The following is a 17,606-nucleotide window of genomic DNA, read 5'->3' on the forward strand; positions in this document are numbered from 1 at the left end:
GTAATTTTTTCACTCTGTATATCAAAACATGTCATATTTTAAATACATGACATAAGATAGCAACTGTTCCCTAAAACGAAGCGAGGTTTTTGTGAACATCTGGATTCGATTCCAGATCCTGCTCCTTCAGACATGTCAATTATTAAATTTGCCCTCCTTGATTCTGCCAATTTCAGGCATTTCTAATAGTACAACTGTACCATCTGGTCCCTGTTTCCCTGAGGTGAGCGAGTATATCTGGGGCTCCTCCTGTGGCGAGGGTCTTAGATATTCATCACCTGGGGTGGCATTTGATTGAAGGATTCCTCAGAGGGCCAGGGTGTGCAGTGCACACACCACCGTCTTTGGAGCTCACCGATGAGGCTTCACTTGAGGGCTGGGACTCTGGACAACTCTATGTCATTGAGCTGCATTATCCATGTATAAAATGGAATTTTTTTCTTTCTAGGGTCATTGTCAGGATTTAATTAATCTATTATTTATGCAAAGCACCTGGAACAGTCAAAACATTTAAGAAATGGTTTGAACTTTAGGTTGGCTAATCCAAAAAGTTGCTTAAAGTGTAGAGTCATAGCAAGTGCCACGTACCTTTCAGAAACCATTTATTTTACCTTTGAACCTGGAACTTCATGTGCCATTCTTTTGTTGCAGGACCAAGATACTTTGTGTGAGTAAACTGGTTGGGTTTCTGCAGTGTCTGTTTTGTATGACTCACAAATAATACATCATCTAGGGTCTGGCATTGTGGCTCCATGGGTTAAGCGCTACCTGCGATGCCAGTATCCCATGCAAGTAGGTGCCCCCATTTCTTCTGTTCTTTAAGACTTTTTATATTTACTTGAAAGGCAGCGTTAGAAAGATTTTCCATCCACTTGTTTACTCCACAAATGGAAATGGGCCAGGAGCTTCATCCAGGTCTCCCACATAGGGGTGCAGAGGCCTAAGCACTTAGCCATCTTCTTCTTTCCCAGGCCCATTAGCAAGGAGGTGGATCAGAAGTGGTGCAGCTGGACTCTACTTCCCATCCAGCTCCTTGCTAATGCCACCAGAAAAGCAGCAGAAGATGGCCCAAGTGCTTGAGCCCCTGCCATCCATATTGGAGACCCAGATGAAGTTGTGGTCCTTCGGAGAATCAGTGGATGAAAGATTCCCTACCCCTCAACCTCTAATTCTGTCAAATAAACAGATAGATAGAACAGACTAGTTAAAAACAATGGTGAGGCAGCCTCAGGACAGAATATTTGGAGCTGTTTGTGAATTTTTTTTTTCTATTCAGGTTTTGCAGTTGTCTCACCCGCATCTAATAACTCTTTGTAAATATTTACCATTAGGAAGCATTTGGTAGCTCACTTTTTACACTGCTTTAGCACGGTTCCTACACCTCTCAGTATGTTAAGTAATCATGTCCTACACGAGAGCGCTTCAAAAGGTTCATGGAAAATGGAATTAAAAGATAGACTTACTGTGACACAAAAACTTGAGATCCACGCATATCCAGTTTATGGAAAATGTGTATCTTAATACTGCATAGACTTCAGAATTTTTTTGCAACAAAATAAACTCATCTTTTCATCACCATTTCCATGAACTTTTTGAAGTGTTCTCATACAGCCAGCTGGGCCAGTGTAGGAGTCAGGGTTCATGAGAGAGGAGTCTGTTGGCTGCACACTTTCAACCTCCCATGGCTCTTAGAGAGTAAGAAGAGCCTGGATTGATCTCCTTACGTTGGAGTGGAGGATGGGTTATTAACAATGCATTCAGATAGGACAGTCCTTTTAAAAAGAAAATAAAGGCTGGCAGTTGGTTTTGGAGAAGTAAGATCTGAATGCAGCATTTTAAGGTAATTGCTCTCTTTAAGATGGGACTTAGTTATTTTGAAAGTCAGAGAGAGAGGGGCAGACACACAGAGGGATCTTCTATTGCTGGTTCATTCCTCAGATGGCTGCAATGAACAGGGCCGGGCCAGGCTGAAGCCAGGGGCCAGGACCCTCGTCCAAGTCGCCCACGCTCCTTTCCCAGGCCATTAACAGGGAGCTACATCAGAAGTGGAGAAGCTGCGGGACTGGAACCAGGGCCCATATGGGATGCTGGCATTGCAGGCAGTAGCTTTACCTGCTATGCCGCAGTGCCAGCCCCTAAGGTGGGACTTTATAAGGAGCCAGTGGGAGGAACTGTGCTTGGCCAGTGCTTGCTTAATTAAAAAAAATTTCCAATCAAGTTTAACAATCTGACCCATTTTCTCAGGGAAGCTGAAAGATTTCACTTGCACACGCATCCTAGATGCTCCGGAGCCTTGCAAACCCAGGATTGGTGATGAAAACAACTATGGAGCTGCAACAGCTGCTTTGCAGGAAAGTTGGGGGGATGACAGCTACCTGTTCCTTCCCCCTCTGCTAGCCCCATGCACCTTGAAGACTTACTGGGGAAATGCACACTGAGTGCACCCCCACACGCATGCATGCACGCACAGAGACACACATCCCATAATTTAACATACTTGAAATTCCCAAAACCAAATCACCTCATGCCATGCCTGGAGGGTCCCTGTGGAAGCTGTTTACTATGTCTCCTGAAGAAAAGGTGGGTGGCCAGTTCAGACAGGTGTGTTTTGCAGAGTTTTAATGCGAGGGTGCGTGTTGCAACACACAGGGCTTTCTGGCCATAGGTGTCCAGCATCTTCTGTCCCTGCCGGGCCACCACAGGCTGCCATCTGGCAGTCTCCTAGTAGTAATGATTGTTGTGAAAGGGCTTGCTGTGGTGCCCCTTTGGGGTGCTTTTCCCATCCTACGCCCTCACCAGGTCTCTGTTGATGGCACAGGAGCTGCTGTCCACAGGCCCACAGCGGTGGCCACCGGCAGTCTTCATTGTTTCAGTTGTGTCCTGCCGGGACCCACTCCGGGTCAGGCAGGCTGAGGCTCTCTTGAGCTCTCCCCCATGATCTCAGCTAAGTCTTCACTTGTCTGTGACTTAGCTTCCCCTTCTGTCATGGTGTTTTCTCTCTTCATTCATTCTTATCCATAAATCCAGGTTTCGGCTGATAGATCCCTCCTGTGTACTGAGTTGAGATCTCGCAATGAAGCCACAATATATTTAATTTTTGTCAATAGAAGTGGTTTGTAGGTTGACCAGACTTCATTATGCAGTTCCTTTAGATTACTAAGTAATTTCCCGTGGTATGGGCAAACCACATTTTATTTACCCACTGGTCAGCTGATGACATTTGCCTCTGTCTTGTAGCTATTATGAATAAAGCTGCTGTGAATGTTTGTGTACAAGCTTTTGTTTGGGTGTGCAGTGCATGAGGTTCCATTTCCCCATGCCTTTGTCAGCACTTGTTGTTGTCCACCTTTTTGACTGTAGCCGCCTTACTGGATATACAGGAGTATTGTGGTATGACTTTTCTTTGTGGATCCCAAATGAAATGGCTAATGCTGTTGAACTTAATTTTCATGTGCTTATTGGCCATTTATTTACCGTCTTCAGAGAAATGTAGGTTCAAATCTTCTGTCCTTTTTACTTAACTGGTTAATTTGTCTTTTTATTCAATTGCAAGCATTTTTTATATATTCTGGATTCAATTCCTTATCAGATACATAATAGGGAAATTTTTCTTTCTGTGGGCTCTATTTTCTCTTGATGCCATCCCTTGCATTTCAAAAGTTTATAATTTTGATGCAATCAATTTTTTTCTATTTTTTTCTTCTGCTGCATGTGCTTTTGGGGTCATGTCTCAAATATCTTAGCCCACAGTAGTAAACATTGCCTCTGTGTTTTCACTTTTTAATTTTATATTAATATAAAGAGAACAGATTTCATGTATTTCATGGGTGCAAATCTGAGAGTATAATGATGCTTCCCTCCCTCCTCCTGCCTTTCTTTTTTGTTTAGTTTTCATGATAACATACTTTCAGTTTGCTTCATGATCACAGGCTTAATGCTACAGAACAGATAGTGTTGACAAGTAAAAAATCCTGATTTGCAGGAATATAGACAAGGGCTATACACGATAATCAAACACAAGGTGTCAGTTTCACTCTTACTCCAGTATTTTCTTCTGAGCATTTTATAGTTTCAGAAATAGTTATTTTTCTGATGAAGTTGTGTTACAGTTATGTATTTCATCCATTGTGAGTTAGTTGTAGTGTATGGTGTAAGGAGCCCAACTTCTTCAGCATCCTCTCGCTCTCACTCTTCCTCTCGCTCTTCTCTTTGTCTTCCTCTTCTTCTGCTGCTGCTTCATGGCTCTTCAGTTGTCCCAGCATCACTGTTTTAAGAACAAATGAATCTTCTGTATATAAAGATAATTGAAAATGGATCTTGATGTGAATGGAATGGGAGAGGGAGCGGGAGATGGGAGGGGTGTGAGGGGGAGGGAAATTATGGGGGGGGGGAAGCCATTGTAATCCATAAACTGTACGTTGGAAATTTATTTTTACTAAATAAAAAAAAAAAAAATGAAAGGCCAGCGCCGCGGCTCAATAGGCTAATCCTCCACCTGTGGCGCCGGCACCCCGGGTTCTAGTCCCAGTAAGGGTGCCGGATTCTGTCCCGGTTGCCCCTCTTCCAGGCCAGCTCTCTGCTATGGCCCGGGAAGGCAGTGGAGGATGGCCCAAGTCCTTGGGCCCTGCACCCGCATGGGAGACCAGGAGAAGCACCTGGCTCCTGGCTTTGGATCAGCGTGGTGTGCCAGCCGCAGCGGCCATTGTGGGGTGAACCAATGGAAAAAGGAAGACCTTTCTCTCTCTCTCTCTCTCTCTCACTGTCCACTCTGTCTGTCAGAAAAAAAAAAGAAGAAGAAGAACAAGAACAAATGAACACTCTGATTATCCTAGGGTCCTTGTCAAAGGTCAGTTGGCCACAAATTCTGCACCCTGAATTCTCTTCCACTGATCTGTACGTCTAAATCAGTCCTGTACTGTTTTTGTTGCCGTAGCTTTAGGTATGTTTCTTAAACCTTGTATCATTTATTACTGTGTCCTCTCACCACCACCACCACCACCAGATCATTTATTTGTCAGGAACCCGGGTTATTTTTATACTGTTGCCCGTGTTTGGGCCTGACTGACTAGATCTGATGGTGTCATTGACCATGTTCCTCTCTCCCTCTTTGTGTAAAAGCTTAGTAATTAGATCTAGAGGCATAATTAAATTCAGATGCAAGCATATAGTCCTGTTTTGTTGTTGCCCAGAATACTTCCTAGGTGGTGCTGTTGGTTCAGTCAGGAGGCCAGAATAGTCCTCTTCTAGTTTCATTAATGCTAAAACTGGCCAGTGAGTTTAGATGGTGCCAAACTCGTCTGTTATAGTTCTCCTTCGGCTTATTTCTTGGTTTCAGTGTCTTTTGAAACTTGCTTTCCTCTTCTGATGGTGTTAAGAGTTGTGGAGCAATGGTTCTGCGCTTCCATTATTCTTGCTGTATTTATTTAGCTGTCACTTTGCCTCATCAGCAGATACAATTGCCTGCATTAATGCTTCTTTCCCTTTATCGGTTTTTCAGTGTCATTTGTGCCATAGTAACCTGTGATGCCTGAAAGTTTTTTTAAAATCTGTGTGGATTTTACGTATCTGTTTTTAACATACTATGTTCATCCTTTTTCTGATGCTGAAATTATCCCATTACATGAAATTAACCGTATGATATCTGGGATTGGCTTCCGATTAATCCAGGACAGGGCCTGTGGGCGGAGAAGCAAGTGATTGGCCATGAGCTGGTAGTTGTTGGAGCTGGGCAGTGGGCTCATTAATTTGTTTTCCTTTTATGTAAAGTCATTAAAATTGTCTCCTTTTTGGCCCATGGGAATGCTTTGACACTGTGTCACTGTGTTAGCTTCCTCAACCTAAAATGCTGGAACATCTGATATGTTTCCTACCCCAGACCTGGAAGCCATCATTTCTCCAAGATTTTGGGTTCCTGTTGGTAGCTACGGTGTTTGAGACAGCCCTTGGCCGTGGCTCTGGGTGGGGACTGAGTCCTACCAGCTGGTACTCGTTCTTGGTCTTGTCCACAGCATAGATAGAAAATGTTTTCAGGAAAATAAAATGAATTGCATCCAGGCCAGTCTTTCCAGTTCAGATGAGAATTGTGGTACTTTTTTCAAGTCTTCTTGCTTCACATTTACTTGTATCTCTTAAACAGAAAATTTTAGTTTCTAACAACCAACATAATCACTTATATATAATTTAATATCTTAATCATATATGTGTGTGCTTATAAGAAGGAAGAGATGCTGTTAATTTTAAAATATCCATATTTTACTATGAAATCTTTGATTCATTTTATTCTTAAGATGTGCCCCACCAGGGATGAATACTCAAAAGACTGCTTTTCAAAGTTAGTCAGAGGCCGGCACCGTGGCTCACTTGGCCCTCCGCCTGTGGCTCCGGCACCCCAGGTTCTAGTCCTGGTTGGGGCGCTGGATTCTGTCCCGGTTGCCCCTCTTCCAGGCCAGCTCTCTGCTGTGGCCCAGGAAGGCAGTGGAGGATGGCTCAAGTGTCTGGGCCCTGCACCCGCGTGGGAGACCAGGAGAAGCACCTGGCTCCTGGCTTCGGATCGCCGGCCGTGGCAGCCATTTGGGGGGTTAATCAACGGAAAAAGGAAGACCTTTCTCTCTGTCTCTCTCTCTCACTGTCCACTCTGCCTGTCCAAAAAAAAAAAAAAAAAAAAGTTAGAAACAGTTCTTTGCCTTGTAGTTATGCTGTCAGCATGATATACTGTTAAGTTCATTTGTTTGAATTTGCTTCAGATTTTTAGGTGTTCCTTTTTTTGTGACTTCATGTGGTTTCAAAGTAAAAACTGTAATACAAGGACTGTTCAGAGAAAGTTAGTTTCCGACTTTCTCCCCTTCACCTTGTCTTTGCCTGTTCCTATGGAGACCCATTTTTTATCAGTACTCGGGTTAACAGCCAGCGTTTGGTGGTGCAGCCGGCTAAGCTGCTGATGCAGACACTTCATAGGGGGGCGGTGCTTCGATTCCCAGCTGTTCTGCTCCTGATCCAGCTCCTTGCAGGTGTGCCTGGGAGGGCAGCAGAGGACAGCCCAGATGCTTGGGCCTCCGCCACCCATGTGGGGACCCAGATGGGGTTCCAGGTTCCTGGCTTTGAGCTGGCTCTAGCCAGGGCTGTTGTGGGCACTTGGGAAGTGAACAAGCAAATGGAAAATATCTCTCTGCCTCTACCTCTTTCCCTGTAACTCTACCTTTCAAATAAATAAATATTTTAAAAAATAAAATTATGTAGATAATACAATGTTTTTAAAATAAAACTTATTTCCTTCCCTTTCTTTCTAAGGGAAACATACTATATAGTCTGGTGCCCTTTGTTTTCATTTCACAATATATTCCAGAAATTTCTTAGTCTTTCAGATGTTGGCTTGACCTTTTTTAATCAGGCTGTTTTTTACCATGTCCTTGTCTAAACGCGTTGTAGGATGCAGCAGTCTTGTTATTAATTACACCATAAAATATAGGGCGAGTTAGTAACTTCACTGAGTTTTATTAAGACTCTTTTCTTTGCTTCTCCTCACAGAACATGATAAATGCCTTACCTTTTTCTTATTTCTCTCTCTCAGTCTAAAGGAATTCTTGCCCAAAGAATACATCAAGCAGAGAGGAGCTGAAAAGAGAATATTTCAGGTATTGGAAATGGACGGAAATTTATTATTCTCCTCACTCCGTGTCCTCATTCATTAGCACGAGGGCCCTTCGCACATGATGGTTTTGTACCCCGTGTGTGTGCTCTTATATAATAAATGATTAGTGACTCAAGAGTAAAGAAGCTGACAGTTTTACTTTGGGCAGATTTATTATCTTAATCTAGACTTTCTTGCTAAAGGTTACTTAGCCCTTCTGAGAAAGATGTGCATACATTTAATTTCAAAGGCATTTTCTTGGTAGTATTAAAACAAGGTGGTAGACCATTAAAATGCATTGAGAAGGAAATGGAAGTGGCTTCTTTGTCCTAAGATTTGGATTTTAAAGGTAGAATTTGGAAACTAGTGCTTCCTGAAAATCCAGGATTATTCTAAAAATCAGGGACATGTCCATCCTAAGCAGCTGGTAAAATAATATAATAATTTTAAAAAAGCCCCATCACCTTGGGACGGCCACTCATGAATCCAAGATCTCAAAGTCATCTTTGAGCTGGAGATGTAAGTATAAACTACAGTGTCCGTTTTATGGGTGTTGGGCTTACTTTTTTAACCCAGTGTGGTTTCCGGTCACTGGCATGCAAGGCATATCTGTACCTTCTTCTCTGGGACATTTTTGGGTCCCTGTTATGGAATGATGCTTCTCCCAAGAAGACAATTTTTCTAGCTATCATAATATTGATACACGAAGTCCTTGGAAAATCTGGTGACATCTGGGGACACTGGACCTGCCCTCCTGCACACATGCCTCCGTTACTGCGGTTAGTGGTGGAATATGCAGACTGTTTGGGCTGTGTCTGCAGTTTGAAAGCCTGAGCTCAAATTTTCTGTGTGCTTTGGCTCCCAGCCCCCAGAAGCCAGGGTCACAGAGGGATCATAGTCACAGACACCACCTCCTGATGGTTCATGGCCAATGTGTGCACCACGGGTAGTAACTGCCTCTCGCCAAGTCCACCTGCTGGCACAGCTGCAATAACGGGTCCCTGGCTTCTGTCACTTTTGCAGGAGCATAAGAACTGTGGAGAGATGAGTGAAATAGAAGCCAAGGTCAAGTACGTCAAACTTGCCCGGTCCCTCCGGACGTACGGCGTATCTTTCTTCCTGGTAAAGGTGAGTAGGAGTGTGGGGGGTGGGGGTTTACCTTGCCACCTCTTTTTGCTTCATGACAGCGTTTGTGTTAAGTGTGGTTTGCTGTCTAGACCCCTGGCCTTGGCACATGTGGCCTTGAGCCCACAGTGACCTGAGTTTAGCTGCAGCACATACATGAAGGGCATGAGCTACCCAGCTGACAGGTGAGTCCAACTGCCCACAGGCCTCCAGGCAGCTAGGCCTTGGCTTAGGTCACTGTCAGTGCTCTTTAGTCACTTGAGCTGAATTCACTTACCCTGAGAATGCTTCACAATGACTGTCAAGATACCTGTGGACAGGGGTAGGTGTTGTGGTACCACAGGTTAAGCCACCACTTAGGATGCCTGCATCCCATAATCAGATGGCCTGAGATCAAGTCCTGCCTCTGCTTCCAATCCAGCTTCCTGCTGATGCACACCCTGGGAAGCAGCAGGTGAATTCAAGCACTTGTGTTTCTGTACTCATGCAGAAGACCCTGATGGAGTTCCTGCAGCCCAGCTTCAGCCTGGTATAGACCCAGTTGTACCAGCAGATGGGAGTGCTCTTTCTCCCTTCCTCTCTCTGCTTTCTATCTCTCCTTCCTCTCCCCCCATCTCCTCGTTCTCTTCCTCACTCTGTTTCTCTCATCTCTCTCCTCTATCTTCCTCCCTCTTCCTCTCCCTCTCCCTGTAGCTTTGTCTTTTAAATGAACAAACTTTAAAAAAAAAAAAAAAGAGTCCCATGGACTAAGTGAAGAGTGTTGACCACTGCAGGCCTAATCCCATGTAGTACACACAGAACTATAACTTGGGTGCTTCAGTACAGGTCATGAGACTGTTTGTGGCCTTCAGCTCTGTTCCATGGGAATTGTTTGTCTTCCTACTGGAAGAAAAGAAGTGTATCTTGGAAATTCAACCTCTGAGCAAGCTGAGATGGGCCCTCCCTGGGTGTCATCTTCAGTTGATTTGTAAATCCCGCCCTCAGCTTCCTCCCTCCTTGGCTCTTCCCGACCTCAGGTTCTCTGTTGAGTCATCCATCCAGTGGGTTTCACTGATTTCTACATATTTTGCTGTGAATCCAGGCCTTGGAGAAAGCCCTGCTATGCTGGGACGTTTGTTGTGTTGCTCTCGGCAAGTGGGAGGGGCACCAGCTGTGTTGTAGCTGCTCCTGGGGACTAAAGTTGGAGGGCCCAAGACAGGGAGGGTGGAGGCGGTTTCTTTGGCCACAGCTAAGAAAACTACAAAAAAGAGGAAGTGTGATTGTCCCCTGGGATGGCGTTCTTGGCCTGCACTCAAACTGGAGCAAGCTATTGCATTGAGAAACAGGAAGAATCACAATGTTAGGCCTCAGAGAGACCTCTGATTCATGCTAATTAGTTATGTCATACAAAGAGTTCGGTTTTACACCGGTGAATGCTGGGCCCCCAGTGAGGAAAGCATGTGCCACTCAAAACTTTGTTTTTAGGAAAAAGAATTAGGAGATGCATGTTTCGTGGTGAGCAGGAGTGTGGCACGATAAATAAATCACTGAATGGCACTGGTACTATCTAAGTAGTAATGGCTCCACCTCCCAGTATTAATAGTAATGGTCATATTTAGTCAGCTGTCGTATGACAGCATATCTCACTCAAATCTATCAAGAACCCAGCGGAAGAAACACTAATATCATATTTGCATAAATGAGCAGAGACCAGAGAGATCCAATGACTCAGCCATGGCTCTAGGCTGATAACTACAGGAGCAGGACTCGAATTCAGGTCCCTCTGGTTTACAGGCCATCTTTGTGGCCACTGAGGATGGGGTGGCCTCACTGAAGAGGTGGTTGCCGGGCTCCAGGATCCTGCCTGCTGGCACCATGGATACAGGTAGAGCCGTTCATTCTAGAAGGATCACTTTTCATTTCCTACTGAGAAGGGCTGCGAGTAGCAGATGAGTGGCAACCTCTCAGAGAAACAGATGAGACAGATTCTCAGGGTGTCCCCTGATCATGGCATCAGTTGTCTTCTGCATTTTTGATTTTCTGTAATCCTTAAAGTATGAAACTCATCTTTTGAAGTCACTTCATCTTCTCTTAATGACATCAGCTTTTATACAAAGTTCATTTTAGCGATGTGCTAGAAAAAATGATGTGAGTCTTGGATATAGGTTAGTAAATATAGAGTAATAACAGAAAACCTTGTGATTACAAAAAAAAATAATAAATTTGTTCTCCAGAGACTTGTTAGGGCTTAAACAAGATAAGTCCGTGGTTGGTATAGTGATTACAGGTAGAGAATAGACCTGGTTGTAGCAAGGTGTGTGCCTTTCTGGGCTCGCTGTTGCGCTCCTGTGATCTACTTGACTGCCCCTCTACTAATAACATTCTGTCCTGATCACTTGAGCTAGCTAGTAAGCCTCTGGCAGAGGGATTGCTTCTACTTTTCATTTTCAAAATGGGTTTAGTTATTTTAAGGTTCTTTCCATATATAAGCTTTTCTATATAGAAGACCTATATTGGCATTGCATTAAACTTACAGATCTGTTTGGGAAGAATTTTTATAGTGAGTCTTTGAATCCATGAACATGATGTTAGATCTGTCTTGATTTCTTTCTTTGAGCACACAAATCCTATATGTATTATACCAATAAGCACAAAACTAATTATTAGATTTATTGTTAAATTTAGTAAATTGGCAAATTGAATCAATTAGACATATGTCACCCATGTGAATGAACCCTTTATGTGCATATGTAGATAGAAGTCACTAAAACCATTTAGAATATATGATAAGAGCTCACATACAGAATAGCATCACAAAACACAATGTGCTTGGGGCTGGCTCTGTAGCATAGTGGGCTGAGCCTCTGCCTGTGGCACCAGCATCCCATATGGGTGCCAGTTCATGGCTTAGATGCTCCTCTTCTGATCCAGCTCTCTGCTATGGCCTGGGAAAGCAGTGGAAAATGGCCCAAGTGCTTGGGTCCCTGTACCCAAGTGGGAGACCCGGAAGAAGCTCCTGGCTTCAGATTGGTCCAGCTCTGGCCATTGCAGCCATTTGGGGAGTGAACCAGCAGATGGAAGACCCTTCTCTCTGTGTTTCCCTCTCTATCTCTATAACTCTACCTCTGAAGTAAATAAATAAAATCTTTGGTGGAAAAAAAAAAATGTCTTAGGGATAGTAGGGTTTTTAAAGCCATAAAAAATATCTCAGACTTTGAACTTCACCATAGCCTTGAATTGTGAAGTAGGACCGTTGGCATAACTTAGGAAATAAATTGAAAGTGAACGATTCCAGCTTCACATTCACCACTTTCATTGGGCTCTATCAGAAATTCTAAATAAGTCAGTGCAATCACAATTCAGTAAGTATTTAACCATTGATATTGAATGCACTTAATTGTCGCCTGCAGCCATGAGAGTAATCATACATATTCTGGGAGGACTTAGTCCAACATGTTCTTGGCTACCTTCATCGTGTTTTCTTCTGCATCAGGACATTCTATTGTCCTCACATTCAGTGTGGTACTTTGTTACGATACAAGCACGTGGAGGTTGGTCTGGAATCCCAGATGACGCCTGAGAGATAGCAGAAACTTCTGTGATGAGAAGGAATGTGGCTAGCCTCTCTAAATCTGAGTTTCTTCATCTGAAAAATGATAATTCCTTGCCCAGCCCTCATGACTGTTAAGTGACAAGTGTGGTGCCTGGTTGTAAGGACAGCTGATTTCAGTTTAGGTTATCCCAGGCTCTTGGCCCACCACACTCTTCCGCATCACTGGCTCTGAATCCTTCCACTTTTTTACTGGACTTTAGGCATCCAGGATGTGTAGGGCAGAGGTGGACAGACTGTCAAGGGCCGAAGACTAAACAGCTAAGGCTTTGCCAGCCATGCTCCTCAGCTTTGTTGCCCTCATAGTGTGAACACATCTCCAGGCCATATGTAAAAGAATGGGCATGGTTATGTTCTTTTAAAAAAAAAAAGATTTATTTATTTTATATCGAAGACAAAGTTTCTGGGTGGGCAGGCCAGGGGGGGAAGAGAAGGACAAAGAGGGAGGGAAGGAAGAAGAGAGATGTTCCATCCATTGGTTCACGCCCCAAATGGCTGCAACAGCTGGAGCTGGGCCAGTCCAAAGCCAGGAGCTTCTTGGTATTGCACACAAGCACTTGGGTCATTTTCCACTGCTTTCCCAGGCACATCAATCAGCAGGGCATTGGATTGGAAGTGGAGTAGCTGGGACTTGAACTAGCACCCATATGGGATACCATTGCTGCAGACAGCAGCTTAACCCACTACACCACAGTGTTGGCCCCCATGGTTCTGTTCTTATAGAGCTTTTTTTATAGAAAAGTCTCAAGTTTGAATTTCATGTAATTTTCATATTACAAAATATTCCTCTTCTGATGTTTTACCATTTAAAAATGAGAAATTTATTTTTAGCTGTCAAGCATAAAAAATGGGCAACAAGCTGAACTTAGCTGGGCTGTAATTGGCTCACCTTGATACAGAGAATGTCTGGAAACCCTGTAAGGAATCCGCCGGGAACAACATTAGGCAGCAGTATTCTCATGGACTAAGAAATCCTGCGCTTTGAAAAGAAAGACCTGGGTTTGGATCCCACCTTTACCATTTAGTGATTTGACTTTGGATGAGCCTGCTGTCCATCTCTAAGCCTCAGTTGACTCACCTGTAACATTGTGACTGTTTACAAAGACAGCACTGCCGAATGCCTATGTTCTTGCTCTTGCAATGACTTCTGCATTTCCCCATGACCTGCACAGGATCTTGTTTCATTCTAGAAAAATCCTTGGGTAGCCCTACTCGCTTCTAAACTTGACCTTTGAAAGCTCAGTGGTAGCCAGAGCCATGTAGTGAGGCAGCTGGGGGACTGACCCTCTTTTCCCTTGATCTGGAATGTCCTCGCAGGGCTGGGGTGGGGACACATGAGTATGTCAGAGCCTTAAGTCAAGATGGGGCTGCCTGTCCTTTTCCAAAGCAAAATGGCCAGTACAGCCATCCTTTGTTGCTGTGCTCCTAAAGAAGATAATATGCTAAAGAAAGAGCAGAACAGCCAAGCCAGTGTGCTTTGGTGCCAGAACCAACCTAGAATTCCAGCAGCCTTGGCTGGATAAGCAAGGAGGAGCCTTTGGGCTTAAGCCACTTTGAAGCAAGGGGCCAAGAGCCCCAGCATGTCAAAAGCAGAGCCGGAGAGCTTCCCTCCTCCTCATTCTCAGTCTTCTAGAAGAGGAACAGGTGATGTAACAACCAGCCAATCTGCACACCTGTGAGAAGAGCCCAGCGCTGGGCCACATGCTAAGCCTGTAGGCATGGTTCACCCTTGTTTGAAAGAGGAGAGGCTGGGCTCATTAGGGGTTCCTACCTCTCCTTTGCAGAAGGCCTGCCTTCTCCTGCCTCCATGGGCATCTTCGAAGCAAAGCCTTTCTAACTGGGACACCTCAAGAGGCCGGCGTCCAGGAGGCTGGCAGAAATCACAGCTACAGTCTCCCTCTGTGTATCAGAATATGAGCTAGATGGGTCTTTGTTGGCACCTGCTGTGGCCTGCCTTTGTCTCCTGGAGGTAAAAGGATGCTGGTGTGTGTAGTTGAATGTTGGAAGGAGAGGTGTAGGGTAGACCAAGAGCCGAGGCACAGGATGGGACAGAGAACCTAATTATCTTGTGTTCCTGTTCTGACATCACAGGCACTGAGGATCTAAGGCAAGTCCCTGCACCAGAAAAGATCCTACCATGTCCTTCTAGATCTGAGCCCTGTGCTATTTTAACTTTCTCCAGCTGCTCTGCATTTTGTGTGTAGGCGCTGAAATAATTGCATCCTTTGATGGTGGGCTCTGGTGCCAGTTCTAGTATTTTTTGAGTTCCCTACGTTCCCTTTCACTCAGTCATGATCTGCTGTTGGAATGTCCACTGCCCATTGTCCACCATGGCATTCCTCCCACAGGCTGGAATGATCGGGACAAGAGTCAGGGGCCGTCCTTTGCAATTCTGTGACTACGCATCCCAGATCCCCTCCAGTGGGGAGAAGTGCAGACGAGATAGACATAAAGGGAACAGCTGCAGACCATATTTTACCGCTGATCCTCTTCCTGGGTCCCAACAGCTCGGCTTGCGCCAAGCCCGTGTAGCTTAATTGGATGCCCGGAGCCTCTCGCCCTAGGTCTCTGCCGGGCTCCTGAAGCCAAATTGGATTAACTGTCATTGTCTGCCATGTCTTGATTCTACCCCTTGTGGAACTGGCTCTTTTTAAAAAGAATCTGACTGAAGGCTGTGGAAGTGCTGTGGCTGCCCGTCTCAGCTATGCACCAATTCCCGGTACCTCCTGGGAGGAACCTGTGGATGTGCTGTGCCCATCTCCGGCTGAGTTTATGAAGTGCCACAGGGACTGTGGGAGTGGGAGCAGGTCGGCCTTGTCTCTGTTCATGTCCACCCAAAGACACAAAGCTGTGGTGTGGACCTTCTGCTTTCAAAGTCACAGATACTTGGAGCAACTCAAATTTATGTTCAAGTTGTGGCTTTACCACACTCACCGCTATTGGCCTTGGGCACTTTAATAGCCTCTTCATTTGCAAAATGAAAAATGATGATGGTACCAGCATTTTGGCGATGCTGTAAGATTAATGGATAATGCTTGTTAAGTACATGGCTTGCTCCAGTCCTGTGCCAAGTGTCTGTGCCTGTCGAGGGTGTGCACACACATCCATGTGTACACATGTGCTTTGTGTGGGGGAATGTGTGTGTGTGTGTGTACACCTCTGAGAATTGCAGTTGAGGCATTGCTAGATTTCAGCAAATAGTATGTGGAAAGTATTTTTCCTAACTACACCAAAAACATGTGTTTTAAGTGAATTTCCGTGTTTTGGAAGTAAGGGAAAGGGCAGGAAGATGATAGAAATCATATGACATGATCAGCGCCACCATTTTTTTCATGTAATGGCCAAGTATCTATTTCACATAGGATGAGGCTGTGCAAATATAATTTTATTTTTATGTTATATGTTGTGAATAACTTATTTGTGTAAAACCACTGGTTTTCCTAGAATAGGACTAATGTTGTAGACTAGTATGTTATCTGGATATACCATAATTTATGCATGAAATCCTGTGTTACTGAAATTACTAGAAATTACTGAGTAATTTCTAGTTTCTCACTATGATAACTTATGGTTGACCTTCTTCTGTCATAATCTTTACACTTATTTGTAACTTGAAGAAAAGATTCTTAAGAATGACATGTCAAAAATAGGATTGTTTTTAAGGCTTTGGGTAGGTTTGATATCTTTTCTTCCATCCCTAGTGGTCTACCTTCACACTTGCCCCAACTCCGAGTATTAATTTTTTAGAAACCTCTAGTATTTAATATAATCAGAATGTACTTGCTAATCATTTAGTTTGTTTTAAAAACATTTTCATATGCTTCAATAGTCCTTTTGTTGATTTAGGAAAATACTCCACAAGCAGTATAGGAAGTCTGTTACTATTATATTCATTGCAAATATTTTCTAGTTGCTGGCTTTTTTTTAAGGTGAGAGTTTGTTATTTTCCTTCTGCTTCTCTTTCTCCCTCGCTGTACAAGCTCCTGGTCTCTTGCCCTGTGTCAGATGTATCAAAGCATCTGTGTTTATAGATTTTGAATTAAAGTAGTCAATCTTTTCCTTTATGGCTTCTTGTTTGAGTGTTTTTGCTATGAAGTTATTTCTCACCAAGGAATCAGAAAAGTGTCTACCTATATGTTCTTCCTAAGATACTAATCTGTTTTGAATTTGCTACAGCATCATTGTGATGTAGGGATCTATTATTTTAATAGATACAAATACGCTGTCTTTAAACATTATTAAAACCAATCATAAAATGTTTTTAAGAGCCAATGGATACTGAAAATACCAGGCCAAAGAATGCAAATGGAAAGATGTTTCCAGAGACCTTTAAAAAGAAGAGGGGAGTTGGTGATGTGGCATAGCAACTTAAGAGACTGCCTGTGATACCTGCATCCCATATGGGCACTGGTTCCAAGCCAATTCTCAGCTAATGTGCCTAGGAAAACAGTGGAGGATGGCCCAAGTACTTGGTTCCCTACACCCATGTGAGAGACCTGGATGAATGGCTCCTGGCTTCATCTTGGCCCAGTCCTGGCCTTTGCAGCCACTTGGGGAATGAACCAGCAGATGGAAGATTCTCTCTCTCTTTCTCTCCTTCTCTCTGTAACTCTGCCCTTCAAATAAATAAATGAATCTTTTAAAATAAGTAAGATAAAAAGAAGAGACTGTTTCCTCATAATGCAAAGATTCTACTTTGGCAGAGTTGTTCATTTTAAATTACATAAATCTTGGCTTAGTCCTGTTTTGTGACACACTGAGTTTGCTACTGGGAGTGATCACACCTGGAATTCACCTTCGATGCTTTTACTGTAGGTATCTTTTCACTCCTGCACCTGCTTTCTCACACTGTCTTGGGTTTTGGAACAACCTGCTCTGTGGATCAGCATCTCCTTCTGGGAAGCATGCCTCTGTGTAGGTCTTTTCAGGCATCTGATATCTGTTGTAGCTAGCATCCCCCCCCCCCTTTTTTTTTTTTGACAGGCAGTTAGACAGTGAGAGAGAGAGAGAAAGGTCTTCCTTCCGTTGGTTCACCCCCCAAATGGTGCACTGCGCTGATCCGAAGCCAGGAGCCAGGTGCTTCTCCTGGTCTCCCATGCGGGTGCAGGGCCCAAGGACTTGGGCCATCCTCCACTGCCTTCCCGGGCCAAAGCAGAGAGCTGGCCTGGAAGAGGGGCAACCGGGACAGAATCCGGTACCCCGACCGGGACTAGAACCTAGGATGCTGGCACTGCAGGCAGAGGATTAGCCAAGTGAGCCGTGGCA

The 17,606-nt window shown here is 44.2% G+C and overlaps 1 protein-coding gene across 5 annotated transcripts in view; it reads left to right on the forward strand.

Moving 5' to 3' along the window:
- TLN2 (talin 2) overlaps nt 1–17,606 on the forward strand; it is a 481,872-nt gene that overhangs the window by 300,485 nt on the left and 163,781 nt on the right. For all 5 annotated transcript variants that reach the window (XM_062206051.1, XM_062206049.1, XM_062206053.1 and 2 more), the window contains 2 exons: nt 7,568–7,631; nt 8,651–8,755. In XM_062206051.1, the coding sequence (XP_062062035.1) occupies nt 7,568–7,631; nt 8,651–8,755 (169 nt within the window). The remainder of the gene's footprint in view (nt 1–7,567; nt 7,632–8,650; nt 8,756–17,606) is intronic.

Source organism: Lepus europaeus, chromosome 11 (genome assembly GCF_033115175.1).
Source record: "Lepus europaeus isolate LE1 chromosome 11, mLepTim1.pri, whole genome shotgun sequence".
In the NCBI taxonomy this organism is placed as follows: Eukaryota; Metazoa; Chordata; class Mammalia; order Lagomorpha; family Leporidae; genus Lepus; species Lepus europaeus.